The 26,834-nt window shown below is 43.1% G+C and overlaps 1 protein-coding gene across 1 annotated transcript; it reads left to right on the top strand.

Moving 5' to 3' along the window:
• The first annotated feature begins 561 nt into the window (after positions 1-561).
• Positions 562-26,604, top strand: LOC118586742 (aromatase). The gene is made up of 9 exons (XM_036191968.1): positions 562-706; positions 6,717-6,867; positions 12,808-12,962; positions 17,454-17,630; positions 20,175-20,289; positions 20,839-20,953; positions 21,667-21,829; positions 24,554-24,795; positions 26,353-26,604. The coding sequence occupies exons 1-9, from the start codon at positions 562-564 to the stop codon at positions 26,602-26,604; spliced, it is 1,515 nt and encodes a 504-aa protein (XP_036047861.1).
• Positions 26,605-26,834: the final 230 nt, after the last annotated feature.

Raw genomic sequence — 26,834 nt, 5'->3', positions numbered from 1 at the left:
TATTGGTTTAATTTTATCTATTTTTGTATTTATATATTTACATTGTGTGTGTGTGTGTGTGTGTGTGTGTGTGTGTGTGTGTGTGTGTGTGTGTATGTGAGTCCTGGGGGCTGGACTCAGGTGTTAGACTTAGTGGTGGGAGCCTTCCCCTGCCCTTGATTTGTTGCATTAATTGAGTCTGCTTTAAAGAAAGAGGGTTGCCTAAGCTGCTGCTGAAGTAACTCAGTGTTTGTTACTCTGGAATGAACTTCAGAGAGTTGACTCTCAATTGGGCATGTACGTCATTTCTACACACTCAAGGGCAAGATGATAAAGTTCTATCAGACCAACCGTTGAACAGGACCTGAGTCCACCAAGGCCATCCTTGTTTTGACTTGTAACCACAAATTTGTCTTGTCTAAATGTCCACTCACTATAAAACAAAGTGCCCATCTCTCCTTTCTAGTACCCCCAGAAGAGGCAGGAGCCGTAGCCAAACCCAGTGGTTTAGTTTCTGACTTCGCCACTGCTTTTTTCCTATAGAACTGTGAATTTTTTTCTTCTGAGGCCCAAGATCACAAGATGTTCCTGGAAATGCTGAACCCCATGCACTATAATGTCACCAACATGGTCCCCGAAGCTATGCCAGTCAGTGCCATGCCACTCCTGCTGATCATGGGCCTCCTCCTCCTGATTTGGAATTGTGAGAATGCATCTTCAATACCAGGTGAGCCACTTTTTAAGTTCTATACCTAAGCAGAATGTTTCACTGGGCTCTTTGGTCCATGGCAACAAAAACATTTGTTTGTAAAGAGATAAAGAGCAAACCTCGGAAGGTTTCTGAAGACCATAGCAGTGTTAGCAAGTGAGCAGTAAGATGACAATTGTTGAACTGATCATCTGCATGTGCAGATGAACGCTTCCTCCAGTCTGCACGGTGTTTTTGGAAGGTTTGATTTGGCACAGAAAGTACCTTAAAGGCAAGCTTGCGATGGAGTGGGACAAGGTAAAATTCTAGAGATTTTGTTAATTAAAAAAAACAAAAAACAAAAAAACAAAAACCAAAAAAAAACCGATTCAAATTCATTCCAGTTCTGCTCTGCAGGTGGAGGTGTTTCTGTGCCTCCCCCTGCCCCGCCCCCGTTTGTCTTCTCCCTCTGTCTCATGCACATCTTCTCCCTTCCTTGTATTTCTTCTTTCTCTTAATCCTATCCTTCACTTTCTCTTTTTGGCATCACGGAGACAGTGACAGTGGTGTCACCATAGGGTTGACTGGGAGCTGAGTAGTGGTAGGATAGGGACTGGAACCATCCTCTGGGAGCATCGCATCCTGACGGAATTGTCCACAAGGTCTGTGTGTCAATCATAAGTAGAGACTGATAGGATTATTCTGATAATCCCAGTGAAAACTTTTGCCACTGCTGCTGAAGTGATCAATTATCAAATTAATTCAGAATAAACAGAAAGCCCAGACAATGCCTTTAAATTTGAGTGCAAATACCTCACAGTCACCACTAGTTTCTAATGCCATAAGATATCCAACAAGGTTTGTCTCTACACCCAAGTGACTACCCATTCACAAACATGTCAAGGCTCTGCACAGGGTGCTTGAAAGTGGCAACTGGGCTGTGGAGATCGGGACAAAACGCTGTGTCTGGATTCTTTTGGAAGTATTCCAGAGAATTGCCCATCTCTTTGATTCAGCCTTGCACTTTGGGTTACTTGAACTTCCAATTTAGCTGAGCGTTGTTGAGTTTGTTCTCTTCTCCCTGGAGGGGTCACCTCTGGAGGAGAAAGTCTAGGAGCTGAAGGAAACTCCTTCGTGACTTTGGCTTGGATGCCGCCTTCCACAGATTTCCTTTCCCATGGGGACATCCTTGGTCAGAGTAAAGAAGTTGAAGCTGAGACTGAGGTAGGGTGCAGTACAATGCTTTTTCCCTCTTTGTCCTGTCATAGGCTCAGGTGCTCAAGTCCAAGTCACCTGTATTATAAGAGCATCTTCAAACAGGTCAGCACTGGCCATCAATCAAGGAAGCCACACACTGCCACATTTTAGTATAAGACCAACCTGGAAGGTGGGAGTTTGCTAGCTGATCCTCAAGCCCTTCCCTGGAGTGTTTGAATTGCAATGCCCTTAAAATGTTCTCACTGTGTAGCTCTGGCCATCTGACTGGCCTGGAACTTACTACGTAATGCAGACCAGGCCTGTGTTGAACTCAGATCCGCCAGCCTCTGCTTCCTGAGCACTGGGATTAAAGTCGTGCACCGCCACACCCAGCTAAAACATGTACTTTGAAAAGAAGCAGAGTGAGAACCGACAACCCCAGGCCTGAATCAGGAAGCTAGGTGGCACTTATTTGTACCTACCACGTCTGGGCCACAGACATGGTACTGTCTGTCACCAGTGGCAGCCACCAAGACATTGCAGTGGTCCTCAACTCTGTCTGAGGTAGGGCCTCCGGGTGAGACTCTCAAACCTTCCCTGGTGTTTCATGAGCAGCCAAGGTTGAGAGCCACGGAGATAAGTCTAACTCCTCCGCGTGCTAGAAGGGGAAAACCCCTGAGAGATGATCTGTATTGCCAGGTAATGTGTAATGACAGGAAAGAGAAGGCAGAAAGTCCAAACAAAACCAAGGGTTAAATCCTGGAAGAGGGAAATGACTTGCTGATGGCAAGCTAGAAGGAGCCCCAGCAAAGGGCCCGGAGTCCCAAGTCTCAGACTGTGAGTTTCTACCTACTTTCATGCTTTGCCTGGGAAATACAGGGGCACAGCCCAGGATTCTCCAGCTCCTGTCAGGCCTAGGAAATAAGGAAACTGGCAGTTCTCCCAGCTCCTCTGTCATTGCTCTTGAATCATGGCTCTCTGGGCTCTTTGATTCACAAGTTTTAGGGTACTCTGGGTCCTCAAAAACCCTAAGGGAATTCAAAAGGTGTCATGTTTAAAAGCCCTTACTTAGTAAGTTCCAGTTACAGCAGCTTCCTCTCCGTCAGGTGAGGTTGGTGACTGCGCTTTTTTTTTTTTTTGGAGAAGAAAGTAGTCTAGAGGAGGAGAGATCTGACCCAGCGTGTCATGGCTCAGGGGCTCAGGTGTAAGCTTTGTCATTTATTCTTGCTGAAAAGTCTGGCTAAACCTGGTGCTTAGCAGCAAGGGTTGTGTAAAAAAGAAAGGTGTGGGTCCTGACCTGGAGAGCGGCTAAGAGCGGCTGATGTGGAGGGGGAGGGGGCTTCAAGTGCTAAGGAGTAAAGACTGGTTCCTATGGGAGGTGCTATCACTTCAATTCTGAGAAATATCCCAGGTCCTCTGATCTCTGGTCAGGACTTCTTTTTTGTTAGCCACCTGGCAACCCTCCCCACCTGGAGAACACACAGCCACTCCCATCTTCACATTGGTCTTCTCCCTCCAGATAACATTCTTCCCTGAGCATCACATACCCAGAAAAAGACACGAGGAAGCAGACATGACAACATGTCCCTCTTTTTCTCTTAAGAGAATAATTCACAAAAAAATGTACAGCGCGATGACAGATTTGCTGTCAGGGTCCTGCACAAGGAATAGGATATTAACAGCGCTCCAGATGCTCTTGCCGCCTCCCTTCTCCATTTCTCCCTTCTCCCCCACCCCTCTCTTCTCCCCTCTCTCCCTCTCTGCCTCCTCCTCTTTTTCCTTTGGTCTCTCTCAGAGGTAAACATTTTGCTTGATTTTGTAACAGTTACTGCCTTGTTAAGTTACAGTTTGGGGCCCAATTTCATAACCCCAGACAATATAGTTTTGTCTTGTTTTAAATATTTTAGCAATAAATTGTATATTACTTGTCTTTCTTGCCCCTTCTGATTACTGTATGTAAGATCCATCCATGATGGTAATATCAGTGTGCTTCCTTTTCACCATCATATAGTTTTGGATATTATGCATATCTCATGGTTTATTGTCAGACAATGTGTCCAGTTGGGTTACTGTGGACAGCATTGTTGTAACAGTGTGTGCCTGGGGCTCCTAGGTGTGAATATTCATAGGTGTGAATAGCATCCTCTGACTAGGAGAGCTGGTAAATATTCCTAGCCACTAGCTTTTGGGGGCCATCTGGGCATATCAGTGTACAGTGAAGTATTTACTGCTCCTGGAGCAGGTCAGGGGTCTCTCACAATCATCCTATGCCTAGAGAAGCATTCCCAATCTGAGAAGCAGAGAGATGCCCAATGTGGAAGTGACTAGAATACTTCCCTCATATTTTACCTCCTAAAGCAGTTTTTCCATCTGGGTGTAGTACAAGAGTTACATGTAGATGCAAGGAATACACACACACACACACACACACACACACACACACACACACATACACACACACACAGAGTGTTATATTTATCTGCCTTTATAGTTTTCACATCTTCTAAACTACCCTGAAGAACATTGGAACAAATGTCTACAGTAGGGCCCCCATAAGTGTTTATTGGATAAATTAAGGTGGTAGACAGGTGGTCATTAATGACCCCAAACTCTGCTTCTCATCCTGATAGAATCCTCAGGTTCTTAACCCACATACTGTCTGGCAATCTTCATTTTACAGTAGATAAAAATCTCCATTGTCATATTTTTAAACAAACGTTTCACTTTGGTCAGGCAAGGTGGCACACATCTTTAATCCCAGAACTTGGGAGGCAGAGGCAGAGGCAGACAGATCTCAGTGAGTTTGAGATTTTGTGTGTTAGTCTTCCTTTTTTGTTTTGTTTTGTTTTTTAAGACAGGGTTTCTCTGTGTAGTTTTGGTGCCTGTCCTTGAACTCACTCTGTAGCCCAGGCTGGCCTCAAACTCACAGAGATCCTCCTGGCTCTGCCTCCCGAGTGCTGGGATTAAAGGTGTGCACCACTGCTGCTGGGCGAGTCTTCCATTTTTGATCAAAATGTAAATACAATCTAAAGCACACTAAGAAAGAATAAAAATTGCTTTTATTGCATTTAAAAAATTTACTTGTATGTGCATGTGTATCTGTCTGTATATGTGTGTGTTCTGTGTGTACGTGTGTGTCAAGAACAACATTCCAAAGTTCACTCTTTATTTTATATGCACATACCTTGCTTATTTGAAAACATTTACTAAGCATCTGTGATGTACTAATTTATAATATAAATGGTATTTTGTTTATAACACATATTTTAATAGATTGAAAGTTGATACATCTGATATTTTGAAGAAATATATATTCAATCAAATCTGCTTGTTTACATCTTTGAAAGAACACAAGGGAATTATTTTAATATAATATGAGTCATCTATGAGATAATGTAGAGCTATTAGAGTTAGAAGATTGAAAACCTTTGATTCTATTTCTCTTTTGATTCAAAGATCTGGGAAGAAGTCTGATAATTGTGTTAATAGGAACTTGTTACTACAAAATGAAGGATTAAAATTGCTAAATTGGCAGTAAGCATCCAGGTCAGACAACTCAACTGAGATCTTACACCATCTAGGTCATCACATCGCTCTTGCTGTCTCATACAAGTAGACACGTTTGGCTTTATAACAATGTCATTGACAACACGAAACTTCTAAAAAGATTTAGAAAAATTATTTTACATGGCAATTTTTTAAATATTGAATTCTTTTTATCTAACTTTTTACCAATCACTAGTAAAATAAAGTCTAGCAGGTTTGATTGGAATCCTACTTGGGAAACTGAGGCAGGAGAATCTTGATGTTCAAGGACACCCTGAGCTAAGTAGTTTAACCCTGTCTCAAATAAATAAATAAATAAATAAATGAAGTATATGGAGCATATGTGTAAAAATGCTGGAAACATAATGAAACCCCTAACTTTGCATGCTAACCTAAAACTTGAACAGAACAAATTCAAGCTACAAGTTCATCTTGTGATACAAACTACATGACGTTTCCTACCTTTTCCCTGAGTTCATGCTCTGAACACTGCCGCCATTGTCCCTGTAAGCAAGGCTATAAGCTGGCTGTTGCTCTCAGCTGAAACTGGATCCTGGTACATGAGCTCTGGCATAAATAATGAGTTCTCAGGTTTGTGTTATCTCATGAGCTTTTTGCTTAAGACTCCTCTTTATAAACTGAGCCTTCCAGGCAGTGGATGCTCTGAGATTGGGCATTATCCTTGCAGACCTTCTCTCTTATGAAAGGAAGCCATGCTCAGTTCTAACCCATTCATTCTGTCAACCGGGCTGTTCACAACCAAGAGCTTCCACACAAGAGCAGCAGGAAGCCATACAGTTCCTCAGCTTGTCATCTACTACAGTTTCTATGCTTATTAGCAGACCGATCAAATGATTTTTCTTCATGACTCTCAGAAATTAGCAAAGAGCCTCCTGTTTAGTGGGACCAAAATGACAGACCAAGAGGAATTAGTGTGTAGCCATGTGCTTCTCATTCATGAAGAGGTGGAGAGTCTCGTGTTTTGTTCTAAATCATGTTGAACTCCCATGTTAAAAAAAAAAAATTAAATAGGAAAGAACAACTGTGGGGCTGGAGAGATGGCTCAGCAGTTAAGAGCATTGGCTACTACTCTTCCAGAGGACCCAGGTTCAATTCCCAGCACCCACATGGCAGCTCACCACTGTCTATAACTCCTATTCCATCGGATCTGACACCCTCACACAGACCTACATGCAGGAAAAACACAATGTACATAAAATACAAATACATATTATTTTAAAAATAGGAAGAACAACTCTTTTTGGCATTATTAAGAAGTTCACCATTGTCTCACGATTTATTGTAGGTCCTGGCTACTGTCTGGGAATTGGACCCCTCATCTCCCATGGCAGATTCTTGTGGATGGGGATTGGAAGTGCCTGCAATTACTATAATAAAATGTACGGAGAGTTCATGAGAGTCTGGATCAGCGGAGAGGAAACACTCATTATCAGCAAGTGAGTCTGTGAATAAATGGAGCTGGAATGGCAATACTTTTCTATTGCTCCCTTGAAATCAAGGCCGAAACTTTTCCTAGTTTTTAAAAACAATATTGAGTTTTTCCTACTAAAAAACCCATATTTTGGTAAAGCTCTCCCCCCACCCCCACCGTGGAAATGAAGACAGAAAAATGGCCATGTAGCAGTCTGATACCATGGAAAAGCAAAGTAACTGAAAGTTTCTTGAGTCGAAGCCAGAGACACGTAGAACCAAAGAAAGTTGGGAAGTCATTGAAAAATTTTCTGAGTAGCGAATGTGGAAACTCAGGGTCCAGATGGTTTTGGCCAAGCATGCTTTAGGGAAAAGATACCTTTTTTCCCCCTGCTTTCCTGAGATTATTTCTACAAATCAGTGTACAAAAAATAAAAACCAAACCAAAAACAATCCCCCTAATCCTTAAACAGCGGCAAAAGAGAGGCTGCTCTTAGCATGGTCACTTTGCTGGTTCCTGGACACCCCTAGGCAGCAAAGAGCACAGATGGAAGCCACGAGCTGCTGCCCCCTGGCTCTGCACTGGTGTCACAGCTGATTCACCTGAAGCCAATCAGGATCAGGACTGCCCATTAAAAACCAAAGCTCTCCCTCCCACACTGTGGTACTTTGCTGGATTGCAGCCATCCGAGGATTAACTAAATACAATCGACTATTAAGAATGAAAACAAAACAAAACAAAATGAACTGTTTTCTTGCCTATTGATTTGACAAGATGGAGGAATTAAAGAAGGCATATCCCACTAGACTTCCAGCTATGTCAAGTTCACTTTTTAGCAAAGTTATCTACGACCACCATATCATAGATAGTTTAGTATTTATAAGCCCTGATAGAACTTTTACCACAAGCTAAAATCTACCGAGGCATTTGACTGATTCATTTAATTATATGTATATATATATAATTTTATCGAATCTAATAATATCCTGCAGCCCAGTTCTTTGAAGTAAATACTGGAAGGGACACAAGGGAGAAAAACATCCTATAATTCCAAATATTTCAATATCCCCAGTGGTGTTGTTTTGGATCTGTCCAATTCCTTAGTTTTGGCCTGAGGTTTCCTTGTTCCATTTAGTCTGGTGTTATAGCACTTTGAAGAACGGCTAAGGCAGACCACATCTACACAGTCCTGAGCAGCTGTGGGCGGGAGTGTCAGGCTCCTCATGGACCAACGCTGAGGTTTCCTGGCAGGATTCCTTCAGCAGCAACCACCACAGAGCTCAGAACTTGTTAGAAATGCATATGCTTGTACTCCACCAGGACCTACTAAACAACAATCTGGACCAGGACCCCATGGTCTGCTTTGACAAGTTTTCAGATGGTTCAGAGGCCTTGCTCCAACGCTGGGATCACAATTACGCTTTGATTTGCTCTGTTATGGTCTACTGAACTCTGGCCAGCCTAACTCAAGCCGATTTGATACATTTTCGCTATGTCTTCCGTGTTTTAGTCGCTTTTCACTTGGTTATCGTCTTAAAAAATGTCTTGTAACTGATGCCATTTAGGTTTGGGGACGGGGACAGTCACTTCTGCTTTTTAGCACATTGACTGGCCTGATAGCTCTACGCTGCTTAGCATGGCTTCCTTTCCCCTTTCCCTTGGCAAGGGGGTGAAATAAGCCTGGGGATATTTATCCAGAAGCACACCCACCTGAGCACTGGTTCTGTCATGGGTGAGCCAGCCAGGGAGCAGTGGGAACCCTAAAGCTTGGGCTCTGAGATCAAGCCTGGGTGTGGACAGACACCAGTGCTGTTTAAGCTCTCTGGGTGATTCCAGAGAGCTGTGGAGCTTGGGAAAGGAGGAAAACGTTGTTCCTGGGGCCAAAGTGCCTTTCTCTGGGACTAGGGCAAATAGCTAAGCAGCTCTGGAGTATTTCTCCTCTTACTGCATTACATTGGAGGCTAGCCAAGGTGACATATCTAAGACTAGATTTGAAATGAAGAGTGATAGATTTGAGAACCAAGTCTTTTCCCAGAGAGTGGACATTTAGAAACTTAGGTCACCAGACAAATCCATTGGATGTCCACATACAACTCCTAAAGTGGGGTCCTTGTCACAGTCAGGACCATCCTGCCCTTCCTTCTCCATTAGGGAAGCAACTTTAGAGACTCTGGCCAGCACAGTCACGGAGACACGGAGACAGCCTACCTCCCCTCCCCCCAGCTCCTCTAGCTCATTTCTTGTTATGTTCCCGAAGTCCTTTCACTTGTTGGAGCCTTTGTGATCTCCTTAATTGCCTCCAAGCCCTCCATTTTATTGTTAAGGGCTGAGCTCCCCTCTGGAATAGGACGAGTTTGTCCGCATCTCCCTCCCTTGCGTGCTCTTCAAGTCCTTTCCAGAACTACCTGTACCTCTTGAAACTAACCAGTTGGACCTCAGCAAGATTGTTGTTTTGATTTGAATGGTTCGCCAGATCTCCCTTCCTTTTGAAAAGTTTGAGGTGTAGAGTCATTACTACTGTGGAGTGATTGCAGCCCATCTTTTCCAATCAGCCCTGTCCCAAAGGATCAGTGGCTGCAGAATTTCAGGGGAGGCAGTCAGGAGGGGTGCTGCTTGCATGCTGCCTGGACATCCTGGGGACTTTGAGGTAAGGCTCTGAGATGTGTGTGACTATGGAATCCGCCAAAGAATAAGCGCAGTGCCCTCGGGCAGTTCCGCTCCATACCTACAGATGCTATACTATATGTCCAGTATGTGTGTGCAATTCATTTTGTCACAAATACAAAAATAAAATATGACATTCATAAAGGATAATTCACAATTAATATGGCAAGGAAAGTTTTATTTGCATACCTGTCTTAATTATGTGTAAATTTACAAGGAATTCATTCAACTTATATTAAAAGCATATGTACTAACTGTTAGCTCTCCAACTCTGAATAAATGGCTAACTGAGGTGCCTATCAAAGTGGACCCAGCTGCCAGGTTCTCCCAGCATCCCTCAGCCCCTACCTGTTACAGGGTATGGCTGGCAAACCTTGCCCCCTACCTTAAACTTCTCCAGTCCTGGGGCTGGGCTGCCCTTCCTTATATAATCAGCCATTTTGGTTACCTGGCTCTTTTAGTCTCTCCATTACCCTATTGGCCAGTCTCTTGGTCCAGGCCCTCCATCTTGGTCAGCAGCCTCCCTTCTCCCCTCCCACCCCTCCTCACATGGCCCAGCTCACCCTGGACTCTCCCAGATGTCTCTCTCTCCATCTCTGCCTGTGCTCTCCCTCATATCAACAATAAGCTTTCTCCTCCAACATGCCTAGGAGCAGTATGTTAAATAAGCACCTCAGTTAGCCATTTGTCCCAGGTTTGAGACCTAACACTAACAAAAATAGTAACAAAAAAGTAATAATTGGCTTTTCATTCTTTTGATAAATGAGAAGATACTGAACAGCAGGTTTTCTCTAGGAAAACAGCAGTATTATATTTGGAGAATGAAAATGGCTGAGTTCCCACCGTCATGGGACAACATACTGTTAGTATACTGTGACTAAACAAATGAAATGTATGCTCTAGTCATGCATTCCTTAATGATAGATGCATTCTGCAAAATGCATTCTGGGAAATGCATTCTTAAGCTATTTTGTCAGTGTATGAGCATCATACAGTATATAAGATGGTTACTATAGTAATTAGGTGACATAATCTCACGGGGCCACACTGTTAACTGTGCAGTCCATCTGTGATGAAAGTGTCATTATGCAGTGGATACATGGTGGCGAACTGTTTGCCTGAGGTTAGGGGATTCTCCAAGCTAGGGAACTTCTAGTGCTAAAGTTGAGACAGCCTCAAGGAAACCAAGTAGCTATGTTCTATATAGGGTGTGGGGAGGCTAGGGGAGCACTTGTTGTGGGGAGCACAGTATGTATAATTGTGAGTGAGTTGGTAGTTTGGGGCAGGCCTCATTGATGGCAGGCTTCAAGGAAGGGCTGGGGAGTACACCAATGAATAAGGTAGAAGATTGACCAAAGATGATTCCTGGCATCAACTGAAGGCTTCCGTGTATACACGCACACATGTCTGCCTACATAGAAGTAGACATAGGTACCCATACACACACACACACACACACACACACACACACACAGGCAAAAGGAAAGATAAAATACATCTTTCAAATACATCGTGGTAAAGACTGGATCAGAGATAAGAAGGCATCTGGTCATGTTGCGCCTGGGAGTTGTGGAAGGAATGGTGAACTACCCAGGAATTGCTAAGGAAGAAAATGGGGGGGGGGGTGCTACGTGAAATGTGAAGCCATCTCAGGAACATGCCAGAGGACTAGTCTTGAATAAGGACGTAACATTTCAACCATAGCAATAGGAAGGAAGGCCGAGTGTGTAGCACGGGTCCCAGGGATTGTCTTCTAGCTACTACTCTTTCCTCAGGAAAATCTCTAAAGTCTTACTTTGGAGACAGACTCACAGCAGAGATTGAGAGAGAGGACAGATGAGGGAGACAGAGAAGAAATACAAAGCTGGGGGGGGGGTGCCCATTTTGGTGATGTCTTAACTTCAGTCATGTTTAAAAGTGTGACCTCTGACCTCAGTGGCATTACATTGTTCACTGTCTCTTCTGAACTTGGGGACTCTGCTGACAAATATTCACTCTCCCAAACAGGACATTTCCCTCAGCCTGGATTGGCTTCAGGGTCAGGTCTCTGATGGCCAGGAGGAGCATGGCTGGGGCCTCTTGTCCTTCAACAGTCTTCTCCCTCACTTTGAGAAATGACCTTGCTTGAAACTACTTTTCTGCGGCTGGCATTTTTCCTTGATGGTTTCTCTGCTTGGCACGACTTCAGACTGAAAATAACTGAGACGATAGCGCCCCCTAAGGGACACATGGATTTTTAAACGGTAGCTAACGCTCAGTAGGGTCCATAAAACAAATGTAGTATACATACATAATCCTTGGGAGCCAGAGCAGAAAAAAAAGCATGGCTCTGTCCATCCCTCAGGTACTGAAAATCTTTAGATAAAAGGTTGTGAATGAAGAACTCTTTACTTGTAGAGTAAGTTAGGAAGTGGTAAGGGAAGCTATAGGTCTGATTTTAATTGTCAGTATTTTCAAACTGTTTTATAGAGTGATAATTCTACCTAAGTAAAATTTGAAATGCCAGGTTAATTTGTTGGCATTCAGTTTGAACCATTTGAATTTTTGCTTTTGTTTTTAGAAAGAAAAACTTGTCAAAAACTCGAGTTATTTTAAAGAATATTATTGAGAATTAAATTTAGAGGTTTTTATTTGATACTTTTTATTTAAGTTTTTCTGAAATAAATGTCAACTAAATAAGTTATTTCTTAGCATTATTATTATTTTAGAGGTTTTTTTTCTTATTTTTACATTAATTCCAGTGGAATAAACCACAGGCATCTCCCTCATCCTCCAAACTCAGCATGTTTATGATGTAGGGTTGAGCGAGAAGGCAGGGTCATTGCACACAGCTGAGCAAGGACTGGGGTTGTTACATACAGATAAGGAGGCAGCTTTAGTTAATCCCACTGGGAACAGTCTCTATAGGGGAGCAGTCTCCAGGCTATAATATCCGGGGGAGAACGTGATGGTGGGTGTTTTCCGTGTGCACTGTCAACATCCACACATGGACCAGAAGGGAAGGCTCTGTCGTTTTCTTCTGATCACTGACATGGTGGAGCCCTTGTCAACAGCACATATTCACTCAGGACTCCACTCAGGGCTTCTCCCTCTCCCTACAGTGATACTTAAGGGATCAGAAAGTAGAAATGATTTGATTGAACTAGGATGTTCTCATGCTACCCAGCATGCTTACTCAACCTGAATACTAGCTAGCATACTTTGCATTTGGATCAACATGCAGTCACCACATAGTCTGAATGAACTGCCATAAATCCCCTCCCTTTTGTCGGTTTAACACCAAGGTTCGCTTTCTTTACAGGTCCTCAAGTATGTTCCATGTCATGAAGCACAGTAACTACATCTCCAGATTTGGCAGCAAACGTGGACTGCAGTGCATTGGAATGCATGAGAATGGCATCATATTTAACAATAATCCTGACCTTTGGAAAACAGTTCGCCCTTTCTTCATGAAAGGTAAACAGGAATGCTACATTCTTTTCTCAGGTCTATAAATGTACTTCTTTTTTAAAAAAAAAAAAATTATGATTTAAGCTGGGCGGTGGCGGTGGTGCATGCCTTTAATCCTAGCACTTGGGAGGCAGAGTCAGGAGGATCTCTGTGAGTTCAAGGCCGGCCTGGTCTACAGAGTGAGATCCAGGACAGGCACCAAAACTACACAGAGAAACTCTGTCTTTAAAAAGCAAATAAATAAACAAACAAACAAACAAACAAATAAATATATATATATGATTTAAATTTTGCTGCCACATAATTTTAGAATAATATGAATAAAGCTTCTTTATACCTTTGCTTATGCATCAAACATCATCATAGACACTTGACATTGTAATTCCACAGCAACCTCATATGGAGAAATTTTATATCACCTGCGTTTTATAGGCAGGAAAACAAGTTTCAAACAGGTTAAATTACTTGCCCAAGATTACAACATTAGCCCCCAGAATACAACCCCAGAGTCTATGATTATAGCCAAACTGAAGAGATTGACCTATCTGAGGGTCATTTCAACTAAGAATTTAGTGTTTTAGCTCAGTGTTTGATCTAAACATGACTACATAACACACTGGCAGACCCACTCTCTGACAGGCCACACATTTTAAGAGAGAACAATGAGAGAATCTTACAGGGGAAGACTCTGTATGTTACTTCATCTGACCTCTGAGTTTTATGGTTGAAGAAATGAAGTCCTAGAAGGGTTGAGATTTGCACCAGCAGAGCAAGTCAGAGGTGAGCAGAGACTCAAATCCAAGCCTCCTTATCCAGCACTTAACCCTTACTATATCATTCTGAAAATGATGCTGTTGGGGACTATATAAGGCCATTTTTTGATGCTAAATCAAGCATCAGAAAAAAAAGCCATGCCTTGGCAACCTTGTCAGAGATGGCATCTGGAGCTACATGGATTTTAGGTATGACCACGTTCCATCAAAATTCTTCTTTCCATGCAAGCTCTGCAGGTCTCTAAGACCCAGCCACACTGCTATAGGAAGCCAAGGGCTTCCTCTGGCTACTGTAACACACTAGACAGCTTGGGGTGAATGACATGCTTGCTGTCTTAAAATTCTGCCAGTCAGAGGTCTGTTGTGGGTCTCAGTTGGCGATGGCAAGCCTGTGGATAGGAGGCATCATTGATCCCAACCCTTCCAGCTCCTGGAGCCCCACCTTCATTCCTTGTGTGCTGGGACAGGTTCACTCCTTACACTGCACATCTCTGCCCCACCTTCGCTTATGACCTCAGATGGGAAAGTTTCCTCACCAAAACGACTCTTGGGATTGCTTTGGGCTTACCTTGATGACATGCCATACTCTCCTCTTCTTGAGGATACACACTTGAATAATTTTGGGATTAGGACCCTAGACAACTTTGGAGGATTTTTATGTGTGTGTGCTACTATGTTGAAGCATATCCATCTTCCTGTGCCTTACAAGACTGCCACTGGGTTAGTGGAACGGTACATGTCTCAGGACTCTAGTGGGCTCATGTCCCAACACTGCCACTTACTACTTACAGGAGGACTTCAGCCAAGTCGTCAGCATCTGTGTGCTCTCTTTATCCACAGAAATTGATGAATATTATAGAACTGGGACACGGGCTGCTGTAAAGAACAAATGTACATGTCTGACTCCATAGAAACATAAATTGTATTCTACTTGGTCATTTGACCCAGGTCTACTAGGACTATGTCAATTAGCATATAGGAGTAGTTAACTTTCACACACCAATATCCTGTACTCTTGACATTCAAGAATTAACAGAATCTCTAAATTCATCTGTTTATTTAACAAACTACTGTTCTCATCATTGTATTAGGTACTAATAATACAATGATAAGAAAGACTTGGTCCTGCCCTCTGAGGACCATGCAATGGGAAGGCTGTAAGGTGGGTCTGTGTATCAGCAAATACTGTCTAGGTGAGTTTGCACCAGACTGCAGAGACTAGACACACAGGCCACCAGAAGCCACCAAGGGGCCAGGAAAGACACTTTAGGGCAGTGGATGCTTATGATGAATTTTGAATGAAGTAAAATCGAATGAAGTGTAAGAAAGAAAGACACTGTAGGAGCAAAGAATGGGGTATTGGACAGCTGAGAAAGAGAGAATCAAGACATATCCAGGAACCCTTCATGGACAGACATCAGGCAAGAGAAAGGCAGGTCCAAATCACTCAAGACACTTCTTATTAAGTCAAGGACTTGAGCAAATCTCAAGAGTTACAAGGATTCACTCAATATTTCAAGGAAAAGGATATGAACATTTGTCTGTGTGTCTGTCCTCTGGTAGCAGACAACAGTTAAGGAGAACAAAACATAACCGTGAAGATAAAAACAGGTGGGGGTTATTGCAGTGACAAGGGGCAGACAGAGGAGGGGTCATGGGGACAAGAACTGTGGAAAGGGGGACATTTTAGCAGGACTTGGAGATTTGTCAACATATCTTCGTAAATGTTTTAGACTAGCCCTGTATATCTGAGATCAGACTTTCTAATAAAATGTTATAAAATTAGACCCAATTAAATTCTAAAGACAGTAAGCTAATTACTTACTAAAAAGCATACTGCAGTGCCTGACATTTTTATCATTAATGAGAGTTCTAAGCATCTCAATAACTCTTCTTTCGGAGTTAGAGTCTTTTGGTTTTCCTGGGAAAGTAGAAAATTTGGGATGCATGTTGGAGTCTAAGCCAGTAACTTTATGAAGTGTTAATCTATTGGGGGTGTAGGGAAGCAGGTAATCATAGCTGTGGAAATGGTTCATCTTGGGAGAGCAGGGAGAGGTAGGTAAGAGCATGGAGAAGCTGTGTGCTGAAACTGCCAAAAGAGCTATTTATAGATGAAGTTTGATTACTTGCTGATTCTTCTCTTGATCAAGATGAGAGTACTTTTAAGTACATTTAAGTGTTAAATTATATCTACATACACTAACGCCCATAAGCCATAATATTGCATTCTGCTGGTCTGTGAGATATGGCTTCAAGCTCTTGGTCATAGAGGCAAATCCTGCACTCACCTGGAAGGAAACTGTGGGTGACATGTGGAGCCACCCCTTCCATACCAAGAGCTGAGTCATTAAGGGATGATCTGTCCCTCTCTTGAATGTGATCATTACCCAGAGAACAGAGAACACCCAGGTAGTCCTTCCTACCACTTGGAGAAAGGCTCCCACTTCAGCCTTCTTTAACACACTTGGGAATCTGGAGAGTGTTCTTGGTCTGGTATCCCCAGATCTCTGCTACTCCATGTTCCCTCCTTTTCCTTCCTTCTCTCCATCCTCCACCCCCAACACACACTGTCTACCACATTCTTTCTTGACAAGATCCTACTCTGTAGCCTGTACTAGCCTGAAACTCACTATGGGGCCCAAACTGGCCTTGAACTTCTAAGAACCCTTCTGCCACAGGCCCTAGAGTGCTGGGATTATTGGCGTGAGCCGCCATGCTGGCAAGCTTCCTTTCTTATTTGCTAAGTTGGCCTTCTGATACATGTTTCTCTTTTTTGAGAGAATGATCTCCTGACTTGAGAGGTACCCCAAAATTTCCAAAAATAGAGAAGGAAACTTACAGAAACTCTACGATGGTGGGCTTCCAGAGCCAGCACCCAAAGGGCCAGGAGCAGAGCAAAGGGAGGGCAGAGCCAAGTCCCTCTACCTGTATTCATTCATTCATTCATTCATTCATTCACACACCCACTCATTTGTCCATCCATTTACTCATTCATTCATTTGACAAACACATGTCAAGGACCCTCATGCAGGATTGGTTGGAGGACAATGCCAGGAGGTAGGTGTCAGCCTCTTTGAGGAGTTCCTCAGTCACTGAAGCCCGCAAAGCAAGTGAACAATTGCTCTGCCTGCCTCTGCTGTGTAAAATGAATCTGGGGCTAATCTGAAGAGCAGCTCAGAGTAAGAGGAGGGCACACAGTCAGTGTTTCTAAGACTCACATTGCCCTCTGTGCCAACTAGGACACACCTTAGGTGAAATGGTTAAGGACCCATTTCACTGGTTCTGTAGTATTATCATTCCACATGCTAAAATGTAAAAGAAATGTGACCCTGATCTCAAGGGAAGTACGTCCAGTAAATGTGAAATAAGCACTGTTGATTATTGTACCCAGAAAAAAATGACAGTTTCATCTGCAACCTCACCAATGATTAACTAGGGCTTAAAGAAGGGCTTGAATTTGAATCATCTTTTAAAGTTAATATTCACTAATTTTTAGTCAAAACGATAAGCACTTCTTACAGAAAATCAGAGTAACACAAGAAGGTCCGGAGACGATTATGGACATTCTCATCCTGTTGTTGAATGTAAAGGTGCAGGCAATTGCTCCTGACATAGAAAGGAAAAGATAGCCTGTTCGTGTGTGTGTGTGTGTGTGTGTGTGTGTGTGTGTGTGTGTGTGTGTGTGTGTCCTGGTGTTTGTGACGGCCAAATCTCTGTCCTTCAGCTCTGACCGGCCCCGGCCTCGTCCGAATGGTGGAAGTGTGTGCGGACTCCATCAAGCAGCATTTGGACAGGCTGGACGAAGTCACCAACAACTCAGGCTGCGTGGATGTGTTGACCCTCATGCGGCACATCATGCTGGACACCTCTAACATGCTCTTCCTGGGGATCCCCCTGGATGGTACTGCATTTTGAATTCTCATGCCTCCTGCCCCCTTTTAAACAGGGCACGTGGGGACAGCACACTGAAGCAAAGTGCTACTTTGTACGTTGCTCATGGTTAAGTGAGAGTTTCTAAGTATTCCGTAGGGTATTTCCCTGGAGTGTTTCTTCCTGTTCACTTCTAGGCGATAAACTTTCAAAGTAGAGGTCAGCCTCCATCTCTTCTCTGCCTCCTGTGTTGCTCTAGGACACAACATTCTACTGTAGGCAAAGATTATCAGTTAGTGTGCTCATTAACATAGAGCTGGAAAATTGGATGTATTTAACCATTTCCATTTATTCTTTTGGGCATGATACATGCACACGCAACTATTTATTTATATGTGTACATACTCCTTCCCTCAAAGCTACTCTATATGAGAACTTGACTATATATGATAAAATGAGGTAACAATGCTGCCTATAATGCCGGAAATGATGATAACAGCTGCCAGTAATTTAGTATCTATTATATACCAAACAATATGAAAAGACACTTTATGTACATGTCTGCCATTTAATATTTATACCAATCTGACATCTCGCCTTCTCCACTAAGCTAGAAACGATGAATATTTGTAAATGTACACATTACTACCACCACCCAAAAGCAAACAGTTATTTGGATAAATTCCATTCTGCCATTGACATTAGTATGAGACTTTTCTAAATTAATTTATAACTATGTTCATTGGTTCATTCATTCACTCAACAATATGTATTGGCTGCTACTTAATGTTTTAGGTTCTGAGGAGGTCCAGGATGATGGGTACAGTTTCCACCTTTGAGGAGTTTATATTGTAGTAGAGGCGTATGGGCGGTAAAACAAGTAAATACCAGATTACATACTAGGCAATAATAAGTGCCTTGAGGCAAAACCAAATCAGGGTAAAAGGCAGGGACTGAGGCGGGATAGCAGTGTGGGCATAGTCATTATGGAGCTGAGTGGTCAGGAAAGATCTCTTCACAGAGGTCATTTAAACACAACCTGAACAAAGTGAAGTCCCAGCCACATGCAGAGCTGAAAGAAAACAGTGTAGGCAGGAGAATGATGCCTATGCCCTAGCATTTGAGGACACCCTTCTGAGTCATCCGTGTGTTACCTGACTTCCCTCATTTGAACAAGGTCAGCTCTGAGACCTCCCTTTCTCCCATGGCCGGGAGGAGATTATCTTCTCTAGTCTACGGTTCCTCAGGAGGGCTATAGAAACTTTATCTAACTCTGCATTTACTCTGAGAAGTTTTTGTGTCACCTTTTGCCTGCTCTGCTTCTAACCACCCTGCATACATTTCTGCTGAAGTTAACTAGACATGCTGCTCCTTGGGTTCCCCCAGGCCTGGACGGTCAGGAAGGGTTGTGTCAAGGGAACTGTAGATCTCTCCTCTAATCAATGACTGGGTCCAGAGTGTGATGCCATACCAACTGTATAACCCATGTGGATTACCTTTGTTTCCCTTTATACTGGGTATTTGTTAAACTCCTAAGCTGACCTGCTGGCCATCCCAGCTGCATCCTTAATTTCCATCAGTTGTACTTTCTTTATTTGCAAATCAAAGACACCATCACTCCCCTGGCAAGACTATAAGGAGTAAACTTAAAAGCTCTGTAAAGCAAACCTAGAAATGATTGGCATTTTGGCAGCTGAGAGTAAATGTTTGATTCCTTTGTATATAGGTCTGGTGTAATGTGAAAAAAAATAAGCAATGACTTTTTTCTTTATTATTCAACTTAACTCATTATCATTTATCTGTTATTAACAATGCACGAGGCTCAGGACAATGCACTAGAGAAAGTAACATGAACTCTGCACTTTGGGCCAGAAGTAGGTCAGTATGAAGGCTGTGTGAAGAGCGCTATGAAATGAGCATAGCGCTTAGAAGTGAGACACTGAGGAACTGTTAACTAGGTGGGTAACCCAAGCACATGCATGGCCCAGTTAATGTCTCACCCGACTCCCAAATCAGCTGGATGGTGTTAGCAGCACAACAGGCTTGGGGGTTTAAAATTAATGACATCTTCATTATTATTAATGGGAGAGAGAGAGAAAGGGGGCACATGTGCTACTCTGTGTACGTGTGGAGGTCAGGGGACAACTCTGGAGCTGATTGTCTCCTCCCACCTTTATGAGGGTTCCAGGAATTGAATTACGATCATTGGGAAGCAAGAACCTCCACCCACTAAGCCATCTCACTTGTCCAAATAACACCCCTCCAGGTGTCAGGAGCAGGGATGCAACAACTAATCATTCCCCTCTGTCCAGAAAAGTCAGAGGTGGGGGGGGGGGGCTCAACCAAAAGGGAGTGTGAGAGACCAGGCTGTGGTCTGAAACACAAACTTGAAAACTGGAAACTCTATGGATAACTCAGCCAATTTAGAGGCCAAGTAGATAAATTAATAAGAGATTTGCCTCATAGTATTACATAGCTGGATCATCACTGGTGACTAGGAAAAGAACCTGTCCAGAGTTCTGCTCGTAGGCTTGTGTTTGCCTCAGTGAATTTCTTCTTGTTTTTGTCTCAACAGAAAGTGCCATTGTGAAAAAAATCCAGGGTTATTTTAATGCATGGCAAGCTCTCCTCATCAAACCAAACATCTTCTTTAAGATTTCTTGGCTCTACAGAAAGTATGAAAGATCCGTGTAAGTAGCAGAAGCTTGGAGGGTTTACAAGTTGGGTCCTTGTGTCTCTGCTGCTGTTGGCCACTTTGGTATGTTTGATGCTCCCCAGAGTGCAGAGGGACATGTTGGCTAAGTTACACATGAAGCATTCATAGCAATGCAGCTGCATTGGGACAGACCAAAGACAAAAGGAAACCTTTGGCCAAGAAACTGCTCAACAAGGAGCCAAATGTGTGGCCAAGGGCTCCCTGGAACAAGGGTGCTGCAGTATATTTTGAGTTGACAGAAAAGCCTGGGCCACCCTAGCATTGACACTCGTCAGAACTTACTGCAGATCTAAAAAAATGGAAATAGAAGTCAAGCCACAGCATTGAGACTACTATCAGTGTTTTAGAAATCACAGTGAACTCTGGTACCATATAATGAATGCATGCTTTATGTAACTTATGTATATTTGGGAAGAAAGGAAATATGAACTCACTTACTCACGAGTGCCAATGGCTTTAAACCAAGCTGAGTCTGTTTTGCAGGATGTCTAAACTGAGACAATTTTGACGTTTTCCTCCACAGCAAGGACTTGAAAGATGAGATAGACATTTTGGTGGAAGAAAAAAGAAACAAGGTCTCCACAGCGGAGAAACTGGAAGACTGTATGGATTTCGCAACCGATTTGATTTTTGCTGAGGTATTGACCTGAACGAACCCCATTATGATGGTATACTGTAATTTAAAGAATCCTTTTTAGAACTGCAGCATGTCCTCTAGCAGACAGTCTTATGACAGTCCATCAAAATAGCCTAAACACCAGCCATTTTATGATGTTCATCATTCAAATTCTTCTATATTATAATACAATATATGAAACCAGGAAGAGAGGAGACCTAAGACACTAAATAAAAGCATCCCTCAATATCTGGAACTTTTAATTCCAGAACCCTGCCCAGATACAAAAATCTAAGAATGTGCAAATCTTACCTCGACAATGCCCTAGCACTTGCATACACTGTGTTCTCGCACAGGGATTCACTCACCTCTGGATTGTTTATAATACCTAACAGAGTATAACGCTATGCTAATAGTTATGAGATTGTATTATTTAGAGAAAAGCTATGAAAAAGTCAGTACCCGTTTAATAAAAACACAACAAAAATTTATGTGATGCCCAGTTAGTTAAATCCATAGATGTGAAACTCGAGTAGATGGAGGGTCAATGCGACACAGGTAATTACTATTTGTTTATCTTTAAGTAGAATGTTAATATGTAAAAATGCTGGCACTAATTACAGAGACCTGTAACTTTGTTTTGTTGAAATTGTTGATACTGAAGGGTCTCCTCCCCTCATTTTCTGAAACTTGGATTCCGTCTTGCAACTTTTTCTCCTCTGTTCCATTCTTCAGAGACGTGGAGACCTGACCAAAGAGAATGTGAACCAGTGTATACTGGAGATGCTGATCGCGGCGCCCGACACCATGTCTATTACCCTGTACTTCATGTTCCTCCTCATCGCGGAGTACCCTGAGGTCGAAAAGGCGATATTGAAGGAAATACACACTGTCGTTGGTAAGCTGCAAATTACATAGTGCTTTCAAACCCCTTCTGAATGTCAGTGGCTTCTCATGTCTTAAGAGTCTGATGGCAAACATAAAACCTTAAGGAAAAATAAAGTAAGTAATCCTGCCACATCTTGGCTATGCTGAGTAGGTTAAAATGACTGACCCTCCTACTTATATGTTGTATACATAAAAAATAATGTGTGCTTATTGAAAACTTCCAACACCAGAGCAATGTGCAAAGCAAAAAGTGAATGTCCTAATTCTCCTCACGGTCTTAGGGCCTTGTTCTCATCCACTACTACTTGTTTTCTCTGTGTTCTTCAAGAGCTTTTTAGTGTGTGTGTGTGTGTGTGTGTGTGTGTGTGTGAGAGAGAGAGAGAGAGAGAGAGAGAGAAAGACAGACAGACAGACAGACAGAGAGCGCATGTGTGCACACATGCCACAGAGGACAACTTGAGAGAGTCAGTTCTCTCCCTCGTCCATCTGAGTTCTGGTTATCAAACCCATGGTTTCCGTCTCGGGGACATAATTTACCTGCTGAGTCATCCTCCCAGATTGAGACCTTACTCCATGTGCACACAGATATATATGGTCAAGTTTGTCTGTCTTAGGACATACTAGAGTACTTGCATATAACCTGCTTACAACCTCCCTCAGACTAAGTCATCTGTCTGTTGTTTATAATACCTAATGCAATGCAATGCCATGTAAAGAATTGTGGTACTGTACAATCTGGAGAGCTACTACAAAATAAAGGCTGTGCATGTTCATCACAACACACAAAAATATGTTTAATGCTCTTAGTTGAACCCATAGATGGAGAACTTGAGTATATGCTCTGCCTGCCTTGTGGGTTACATAAATCCTTTTGGCTATCTGTTGCTTACACAAGTGTTTGTGGATTTCACTTGGTGGCAGGAGGAGGAGGGGAGGGGAGCAGAGGTGAAGCCACGGGCTTCCTTCTCCGCTGCAATCCAGTGATGTCAGCCCCTTCCTCCTCACTTTCCTCTGCAGAGAAGCCCCCAGGGCCCCATTCAGTCCTCCCACCCCCATTTTCATGGCTCTGCCTCAGCATCATTCTGTCCCCACACTGCTTTAGAAACACAAAATTAGAACTCTTGTCTGGGAGAAACCAAAAACTTATTAGGGATTGCCTTTCACCTGGCTGATCTTTTTAGAAACACCTTACTTAGCAATGGGAGAAGACACAGTATGAGATGGACTTTCCTGGCTTTACACAGCGCTGGTGCAAGAAGGTATTGGACGTGAAACAGCACCACCTTTAACAAACAATTTTACTGATGCTAGAAATAGTCGACACTGAGGAAAGGCTGCCTTAGTTTAAATGGACGAGAGAAGGGTTCTGTAGGGCACCGGTAATGGGAGGAGAACAAAGAGACAGGGTAACACTGCCCCAAACCCCTGAATGCTTTCCCAATGTTTCCTGTGCGGCTTTCAGGGTCTGTGCAGAGGTCACAGCCTTCACTGGGGAGGCTGGTAGGCTGGTGGGAGAAAGAGAACTCAGTTGTAGGAGAGGACGCTGCAGGAGGACGGAGGAGGGGAAACCGATTTTGAGAGCGTGCTTTTATCAGACCTCTAATACAAGTTCCTTGAGAGTGAGCCACTGTGTGCTTCCTAGTGTCTCCCTGTCTCTCCATCAGACTGTAAAGACGGGAAAGCGGCAGAGCGTGTTGCAGCATGCTCCCTCTTGTGGTCCACACACGGACATTACTTCCCAGCAAATACCTGTCATCTCTCTGCCTCTCCACCCTCATCTGGTCCTTGGTTACAGAGCACAGTACTTAAAACTCAGGCTTTCTCCCTAGACTTTTCTGACTGAACTAGACCTTCCTACATGACTTGGTTTTACAGCAGACAGGGACACCTGGGACCCCAGGATGCTTTGATTCTGTAAAAGTGGTGGCTCATTTGAGGGTGCTTGGAAATCTTGCCGTATCTGGGACAAATCTAAGCCTCTTTGACCAATGTCAGGTCAGGCTGAAACAGTGGGAGCCGCATCTGGGGCTAGGTTGGGCCCTGACTTTTCATGATGGGGAGTAGTAAGCATCTTGCCAATTTCCAGGAACAATTTGTTCGTGGTCAGACGTGGCAGGCCTGCCAGTGACATGTGTGGGAAGGTAGTTGTACAAATGACTAAGGAGTGAAAAATTATAACATGGACTCAATCTGTGATCTCCCCAACTCTGCAGCAGTCTGTGCACCCTTGTTTGGGATGGTTATTGTGTTAGTTGGCTCACATACAAAGTTGTAAATGTCCCCTAGAACATGGAGTAGACGGAAAACTCAAAGACTGGAGGCCCACAGATAAGGGAATATGAGATGTGGAGTAGACGTGGCTGACATGGAATTACAGAGTGCATGTCCCTCTGAAGGGGTGGCTGCCCCCTACACATACATCTTCTGCCCATTGTCTGCAGGTGGGAATGTAGGTCCAGCATGAGCAAATTTTCTGATATTTTTAGGAAATCTTTTTTTTTTTTTTTTGGTGGTTATGAAAATTTCCAGAAATGATGTCATGTCTGAACTTTTATAAAGACCTTTGCAGACCAATATAACACAACTGTTTCCAGTGGGTGGTATGCATTAGAATTACATGCATTTTTTTTTTTTCTAACCAAGAACAACTTCTTCTATGGAAAAAAAGGAGCTATAGTGCTCGTCACATGTAAAACCAGCTTTGCTCTCTCTGTCCTTCTTGTCTGTTCCACAGGTGACAGAGACATAAGGATTGAGGATATCCAAAATTTAAAAGTGGTAGAAAACTTCATTAATGAAAGCTTGCGGTACCAGCCTGTTGTGGACTTGGTCATGCGTCGAGCCCTGGAAGATGATGTGATTGATGGCTATCCAGTCAAAAAGGGAACAAACATCATTCTGAATATCGGAAGAATGCACAGACTCGAGTATTTCCCCAAGCCCAATGAATTCACCTTAGAAAACTTTGAGAAAAATGTAAGAGCTCCTCCTTAGACTGAGCATGCTCTTTCTGGTGGTGTGGTCAGACCTGCACCAGTTCTTTCCTTGGGCAGGACATCCTTAGCTCTCTGCACTCACCCTTCAACTGCTTCATGGGAGCACCTGTGTCCTATAGCTTAGAACACAGCTAACACATTCATCCCAAACCAAAGCTATTGGTGTGTGTAAAATCTCTCTGTGTGTAAAATCTTTGTAACAAAATATGAAAAATCCCTAATTGGGCAAAGGTTTATTTAAGGCAAAGATTTATTTGATCTCTTCCACTCAAATTTATCATTTATTTTAAAAAAAATCTCTTATGTATATGAGCGTTTTGCCTGTATGCATGTAAGTGTACCATGTATGTGCCTGGTACACACAGAGTTCAGAAGGGAGCATTAAATCTCTTGAAACTAGAATTGTGGATGCTTGTGAACCACCACGTGAGTGCTGCGAACTGACCCTGGGACCTCTGGAAAATCAGCCAGCGCTCTAAACCACTAAGCCATCTCTCTGGCCCAGAATGTATCACTTCCTCGATAATACAGTAAAAATTAAAAGCAATAAATGCATCCCTCCAGCATCATCTACCTTCAACTCTTCCATGAGCTAAGCAAAGGAAATCCGTCTCTGCTTTAGATAGAAATCAAACAAAATTTAGTTTTATCACTGCCTTTATTCTATCAAATGGCCTCAAGCAGTGGCTCTTACTCCAAATAAAACTCAATGATCAAAAGCATCAGCCTTCTTCTGTATCTAGCTGGAATCTAGGAGAGATTTTTGCTTCACTACATCAAAACAGTGTTATTAGGACAGACTTTTCCAGACAGCTCCCATTTCTCCACTTTCTTACCTGCATGTAGCAGAGGGACCCAGTGTTGACCCAGCACTCTAATGAATGCTTCTAGACAGGCAATCCAGACAGCGCCTTGTCAACTGGTCAATACATTTTATTTATTTTGTAGTTCTAGAATGTCAAAGTCGTGTAAATCTAGACTGGATAAGACAGACAGACACGATCCACATTAATTTTCTCAGTAACTAAAAGTAGTTAGAAGACCTGGTAAAGAGGCACATTCCCGGAATCCTATACTCTGAGGTAGAGGCAAGAGGACCAGAATTCTGGGGCCAGCCCAGGCCACAGGGATCCCTCTGCTCTCACATACACAAGAAGCTTGACACTAATAGTCTGGAAAGCTGTATCTTTTCTCTTCATGTTATCCACTGTACGGGTCACACAAGAACAAACTTTGTCTTAGTAACTTGCAAAGCACTGGGAAAGCAGAGTTTCTGGATAACTAATATTGCCCATATGGCGACTTGCCCTGACTTACCCCAGCTTACTGACACGTACAGCAAAACCAGGGACGATCTGAGGCCAGGACTGTCTGTCACAAGAGAGGCACAGTGGATGAGGAGGGTGCTTCTTCAGCCACAGCTGTTTGTCTTGGAAAGGAAGCGATGTGGCTGGGAGTCAAGCCGGGGCATTCTGACTGACAAGTGTTTCCATAGATGGTTGCATGACCCTGCCTAACCATCTGCTCATTTTCATAGGTTCCCTACAGGTATTTTCAGCCATTTGGCTTTGGGCCCCGCAGCTGTGCTGGGAAGTACATCGCCATGGTAATGATGAAAGTCGTCCTGGTTACAGTTTTTAAGCGATTCCGTGTGAAGACATTGCAAAAAAGATGTATTGAAAACATACCGAAAAAAAATAATTTGTCCTTGCACCCAGATGAGGACAGCCAGCACCTCGTGGAAATAATTTTCACCCCAAGGAATTCAGACAAGTACTTCAAGCAGTAAAGACGTATGGTCAGTATCTACTCTGAGGCATTGCTGTGTCAGTAGTGACATGGAAGCCATCCATTTTAGCGGGCGAGTGGTTCACCCTCACAATGAACCTGTGATGGCCTGAAGCATCTTATGATCTTAGTTCTTGTGGTTTGTCAGCAAGATGGGCGTCCATCCAGAAAGCCAGTATGCAAAGGAAAGGAGAGAGACTGACCTCTTAAAGGACAGAGCCTACAAACTAT

Source organism: Onychomys torridus, chromosome 7 (genome assembly GCF_903995425.1).
Source record: "Onychomys torridus chromosome 7, mOncTor1.1, whole genome shotgun sequence".
In the NCBI taxonomy this organism is placed as follows: Eukaryota; Metazoa; Chordata; class Mammalia; order Rodentia; family Cricetidae; genus Onychomys; species Onychomys torridus.
Note: the sequence above shows the minus strand (reverse complement) of the source record. Positions and strands in the feature narration are given on the sequence as shown.

What these genes read in the sequence shown, in the direction of transcription:
- LOC118586742 (XM_036191968.1), top strand. Translation starts at nt 562, where the DNA reads ATGTTCCTGGAAATGCTGAACCCCATGCACTATAATGTCACCAACATG. An exon ending in GAATGCATCTTCAATACCAG is followed by an intron (nt 707 to 6,716) that starts GTGAGCCACTTT and finishes GATTTATTGTAG; the next exon opens with GTCCTGGCTACTGTCTGGGA. An exon ending in TCGCCCTTTCTTCATGAAAG is followed by an intron (nt 12,963 to 17,453) that starts GTAAACAGGAAT and finishes TCTGTCCTTCAG; the next exon opens with CTCTGACCGGCCCCGGCCTC.